Source organism: Solanum tuberosum, unplaced genomic scaffold (assembly GCF_000226075.1).
Source record: "Solanum tuberosum cultivar DM 1-3 516 R44 unplaced genomic scaffold, SolTub_3.0 scf00296, whole genome shotgun sequence".
Taxonomy (NCBI): Eukaryota; Viridiplantae; Streptophyta; class Magnoliopsida; order Solanales; family Solanaceae; genus Solanum; species Solanum tuberosum.
The window spans coordinates 15,000-21,181 of NW_006239217.1; the positions used below are offsets into that span (position 1 = coordinate 15,000).

A 6,182-nucleotide genomic window follows, 5' to 3' on the forward strand; every position below is an offset into this window, starting at 1 on the left:
CTAAATGATTGTATATATTAATGTAATTATATAGTGATATAAATTAGCATGATCATATACATTTGTTGTAGAATCAAAGGAATAAATATTGTGATAGAATAGCTGATTTGGAGGGATAGCAAGGCAGATTTAGAGGGATTGAATAGCAGATTTGTAGAGATAGAATAGCTGATCTTTAGGGATAGGAATGGCGGATCTTTAGGGATGTGTAATCTTTATTTTCTCTATATAATGGAAAGACTCTCACTTTGAGAGGTATTAAGCAGAAAATTGACAATATTATTCCCATTGATTGTGATCAAACTGTGTTCCGAGTGTCTCTATAGAGAAGAGAGAAATCTTCCCCTAAGATAGTCAGGGATAAACCGCTCTACAGAATAGGGGACAGGAAGAGAAGTAAAAACCCCGATAAGATTAAGCAATCAGCCGCTGTCACTGACTGGGACACAGATCGAATGGTGGAGTACTATTCTACCACAACGAGACAGGCATCATTGAATCGAAGGCCGAATAGAAAGCATTCCCCCCAGTTGAGAGGCTCCATTTGACAAGATATCCCATAAAAGCTCGGAAACTCATCTTTAAGCCACATGTCTCCCACTTTTCTTACCTGAGTTTGGGCTCTATTATACATGTCCTCCATTGTCTTAATGTAATCCCCCAAGACACCTTTAGCCTCCAGACATCTACATAGGACTTCCCTTGGGACCATATGTAAGTCCCTCTTCCATTCCTAAACTTCTCCTCCCTCTAGTTATCTCACAAGATGAATGGCTTCTGAGTAAGTTGGTAATATGTGAAGGGATTAAATTGAACACACATCTGTTAGTAACAGAGAAAGACTTCCCCAAAAAGTTAGCGTAAGATAGCTTGCAATATACTAGGCACTCTTTCTTTTTCAATGTTTCCCTATTTTTCTAACAGAAAATACAATCACTTTTTGTTCTTAAATTACCTTCTAAAAATACTTGGCATTTCTCTCATGATTTTTCAAAAGCAAAAGTTGGTCAAGAAGAAAATAAGTTAGATTACTCAAAAAATATTATATCATTTGTCATGCATGTATGGTATGTTCCACATAAAGTCAGAAATGGCCTACAAATCCTGCCTTTACAAGTCAAGATGAGATGCTAAAAAGGGCAAGATAGGGTAACTGCCTTATAAGAGAAGCTAATATAAACTAGAACTGTTGGCCCTATGTAACAGATTGAAATATTTGAATGGATCCGCTTTTTCCTTTGCCTGATTTATTAAGCAACAAATCAACGTTCATGGATGACTCATTCATGACCCACAACCACTACTTAACTTTAATGTCGTATATAAATCCATGTCATTATCTTGTCAACCTTAGTCATACAAGACTAATAATTTTACTATAAACCAACAGCCTTATCTTACTTTTACTCAACTTGTAAAGCAGCTTACATCATAAAGCAAATCTTCCAACTCAAAAGTTGACAACACCACATGTGCAACACAAATCTTGATAATAAAATAAGACAGCATGAGATAGTTTACTGTGATTAAAAAGACAGATAAAAGAAGACACTTTAAAAACCTTTGCAGCAAATTGAGAAATATTCTATTTTGATGACCCATAGATGACTCATGCAACAGTTAGTAGTTAAAAGATTCATCAACTTGTCCCAAACTGCTGTGTATATATATACTGCTGCAAGAATGTTCTTAAACCATCAACAAAAACATAATAATATCTCAGTTACCTTCACTATATAGCAAATCTCTTCAAAATCAGAAGTCACAATGAAGAACTTCCTCAGTGGAAATGAGGTTGGTGTTCCCATGAGTTCAGCAGTATGCTCATTTGAACGGCAGCAAAAAAGACTACTGTCTCTATCTGCCTGCCAAGACCATCTTCCATCTGCAACTTCAAAACACTTGCCTAAAATAAAGCAAAGTGAGCATTTCCCCTCAAAGAATAATCGACTTGTTCTTTTATTAGTTATAAAGAGTATTAATGACCCTCTAAGAAGAGATCATTAAAATTAAATATTCTTGAATATGCAGGAAAATCTGTAATTAGTAAGATGAACAAACTTGGAGAAAGGATGGACTGTATTGCACAAGGCATCCGCGAGCATGGTGAGCACTTATATTCATGATGAAGACTTAAAAAGAACAATAAAAATTTTACAGAGACAATCATTTATTTAAGTCGAAAATTAGTATTTTGAAGTTGAAATTGTGTACGGACATCAAGAGGAAATGAAAAAAGTTGAAGTATTGTGAATGAAAACCATCATTCCACTAGAAAAACTCGTTACACAAGCTTTTTATTACTTTCACCACTATTTCAAATACTGAAGTTCAATATTTATAAATGTGGCGCCAAACATAAACTTGCAAATAATGACATCAGTATTTGCAAGTGAAATCATTGCCAAACTCAAGTGGCAATCTAAACAACAACAGATAAAGGGAGCCAAGATGTACAAAATTTTGTGCAATAAGCACTATTAATATGTTTGACAGAAAGTACTGATTGTAAAGTCCTTAATTTTCAACTTTAATTGTGCAGTGAGCCTTAGTCCGAAGCTAATGGAAACTGTGAGGGGAAAATTGAGCCTTGGAGCAAAAATTCTTCAAGTAGGAGGGTTGTATAAAATATTCAAGCAGAAGTTTAGTGTTAAAGATGATGAAGACCTATTGAATGTTTCTCAATGCTATTTATCAACTACAGCTGGTCCAATAGCAGGCCTTCTCTTCATCTCTACCGAAAAGATTGCTTTCTGCAGTGAGAGATCAATAAAGTTCTTATCTCCAACTGGAAAGTTGTGTAGAATCTACTATAAGGTACCACTCTGATCCGTTTTTCTTCCAACTCTTAATTTTGTTTCCACGTAAAGCATAATCTAATAGGCCGGTTCACAATTGCAGGTATCGATCCCAATAAGTAAAACAATGAAAGCAAAAGAGAGTGAAAATAAGGAAAAACCATCACAGAAGTATATACAAATAATTACAGAGGATGATTTTGAGTTCTGGTTTATGGGATTCCTTAATCATCAAAAGACTCTGAGATATCTGCAGCAGGCAATCTCAAGTACTTCAAGCAGCTAAGAAGACAGCTTCTTCTTCATTAGGAAATACGCCAATTCATCAATGTAAAATATAGATGCAAAAATGAATGTAAAGATCTTTTCAAACTTGTAATTAGCTTAATTGCTCAAAGGAGGCTTTAGGTTTCATAGGCTTTGAGCCGTAGCTGCCAACACAAATGTATAGACTTATTGTAAAACTAATGCAGTCAGAAGTCTAATTTATCTTTTGGGACTTGGCATAGTCTGCACTTCCTAAGTGAACACTTGAGTAGCAGATCAAAATGCTCCTCGAGAAGCATATTTAGAATAATATGTTAAGTTCCCAACAAAGGGAGCTCCCCTTGATAATAGAAATACAGTAAATAACAGATGGTAACAGATAAATAAAGCAAGAAACTACATGAATAAGACTAATACTACGACCAACACGGTGCTCCAGACTACCAACAAGCCTAATCCCGTCGAAAAACAAGACAAAGCTCCACTGCCTACTAGTCTTCTACCCAAATCTGCAACCTTCATACCCTCCTATCTAAGGTCATGTATTCAGAAAGCTGAAGTTGCACCATGTCCGATCTGATCACCTCTTTCCAATACTTCTTTCGTCTACCTCTACCTCTACGTGTACCCACTATATCCAACATCTTACACCTGCTCACTGGGGCATCTACAAATCTCCTTTTTCACATGCCCAAACTATCTCAGTCTTGCTTCTCTCATCTTGTCCACCACAGAGGGAACTCCCACCTTGTCCCCGATATCCTCATTCCTAATTTATCGCTCTTAGTATGCCCACACATCACATCTATCTCAACATCCTCATTTCCGCAACTTCCTTCTTCTGAAATGAGAGTTCTTGACAGACCAGGACTTTGCCCCATACAACAAAGTTTGTCTAAACACCACTCTACAAAACTTACCTTTAAGTTTTGATGGTACCTTTTTATCACATAAGACTCTAGAGGCAAGCCTCCATATCATCCACGTCGCACCAATATGATGTTTGACATCATCGTCGATCTCCCCCATTTCCTTGGATAAAAGACCCAAGATACTTCAAATTTTCTCTCTAGGGAATAGCCTACAATCAAGCCTCACTTCCATGCCTACCTCATGCTGCATCATTGAAATTGCAATCCAAATATTCTATTTTGTTCCAGCTCAACATCGACCCCTTAGACTCCAGAGTTTGTCTCTACACCTCCAACCAAATGTTTACTCTAGCACGAGTCTCATCAATCAACAAATAACATACACTATGAAACCTCACCATGAATACGCCGCAACAATTGATCCATCACCAAGGAAAATAGAAACGGGTTAAGTGTTGATCCCTAGTGCAACGCCATCTCAACTAGAAAGTGCTCTGCGTCTGCTCCCACTTTTCTTACCCAAGTCTTGGCTCATGTCCTTTATCACCTTAATGTAAGACCCCAAGAAACCATTTAGCCTCCAGACATCTACATAGGACTTCCCAGGGGACTTTTGTATGCCTTTTCTAGGTCAATAGACACCGTATGTAAGTTCCTCTTCCATTCTCTATACTTCTTTTTGGAACTCCTCTAGTCATATCACAAGATGAATGACCTGTGAGTAAGTTTGTAATTTGTGGAGGGCTTAAATTAAACACACATTTGTCTGTGAAAGAGAATGACTTTTCCGATTAGTTAGCATAAGATAGCTTGCGATATACTAGGCACTCTTTCTTTTCCAATGTTGTTTCCTATTTTTCTAAAACAAAATACAATTAATTTTTGTGCTTAACTTTCCTTTTAAGAATACTTGATATTTATCTCATGATTTTTCAAAGGCAAAAGTTGGTCTAGAAGAAAATAAGTTCCATTTTTCAAAAAAAAGTTAAATCATTTAACCTGTATGTATGGTGTGTTCCACATGAAGTCAGCATAAATGGCCTACAAATTCTGCCATTACACCTCAACATAAGATGAAAAAAGAGGTAAGATAAGGTAACTGCCTTATAAGAGAAGTTAATATAATCTTGAAGTGTTGGCCCTATGTAACATAATATTTGAATGGCTACTTTTTTCCCCTTTGCCTGATTTATTGAGCCACAAATCAAAGTGCATAGAGGACTCATTCATGATCCACAACAACTACTTAACTTTAATGTCATATATAAATCCGTGTCATTAACTTGTCAACCTTGATCATACAAGACTAATAAAGCTAACTTGAGATAATTTTACTATGCACCGTTTCTTTTACTCAACTTGTAAAAGCAGCTTACATCAGAAAGCAAATCTGCCAACTCAAAAGTTGACAACACCACATGTGCACACAAATCTTGATAATAAATAAGACAGCATGAGATAGCTTACTGTAATTAGAAAGACAGATAAAAGAAGACATTTTTAAAAACCTTTGCAGCAAATTGAGAAATATTCTATTTTGATGACCCATAGCTGACTCATGCACCAGTTAGTTAAAAGATTCATCAACTTGTCCCAAACTGCTGTGTATATATATAGTGCTGCAAGGAATGTTCTTAATACATCAACCATAACATAATAATATCTCAGTTACCTTCACAATATAGCAACTCTCTTCAAAATCCGAAGTCACAATGAAGAACTTACTCGGTAGAAATGAGGTGGGTGTTCCCATGAGTTCAGCAGTATACTCATTTGAACGGCAGCCAAACAGACTACTGTCTCTATCTGCCTGTCAAGACCGTCTTCCATCTGAAACTTCAAAACACTTACCTAAAATAAAGCAAAGTAAGTTTTTTCCGTCGAAGAATATTCGACTTGTTCATGTACTAGTTATAGAGAGTATTAATGACCCTCGAAGAAGAGATCTCTAAAATTAGCTATTCTTGAATATACAGAAAAATCTGTAATTAGTAAGATGAACAAACTTGGAGAAAGGATGGACTATCTTGCACAAGGCATCCGCGAGCATGGTGAGCATTTATATTCATGATGAAGACTTAAAAAAACAATCGAAAATATACCGTGACAATATTTTATTTAAGTTAAAAACTAGTATTTCGAAGTTGAAATTGTGTGCCGACATGAGTTTACTTAGAAAAGACAATGTTGAAGTATTGTGATTGAAAACCATCATCTCACTAGAAAAATTCCTAAAATAAGTTTT

At 36.0% G+C, this 6,182-nt stretch overlaps 1 protein-coding gene across 3 annotated transcripts in view; it reads left to right on the plus strand.

Annotated features, from left to right (window-relative positions):
• Positions 1–1,513: 1,513 nt before the first annotated feature.
• The window catches only part of LOC102583017 (putative GEM-like protein 8), a 24,266-nt gene continuing 19,597 nt past the window's right edge, over positions 1,514–6,182 (plus strand). Inside the window, exons 1-4 of one of the 3 annotated variants that reach the window (XM_006359292.2) lie at positions 1,666–1,921; positions 2,032–2,106; positions 2,543–2,817; positions 2,902–3,297. In XM_006359292.2, coding sequence (XP_006359354.2) covers positions 1,768–1,921; positions 2,032–2,106; positions 2,543–2,817; positions 2,902–3,084 — 687 coding nt within the window. In that variant the 5' untranslated portion in view covers positions 1,666–1,767 and the 3' untranslated portion in view covers positions 3,085–3,297. Of the gene's footprint in view, positions 1,922–2,031; positions 2,107–2,542; positions 2,818–2,901; positions 3,298–6,182 lie in introns of those variants that run through there. The other 2 variants (XM_015314358.1, XM_015314359.1) reach the window with 2 other exon arrangements.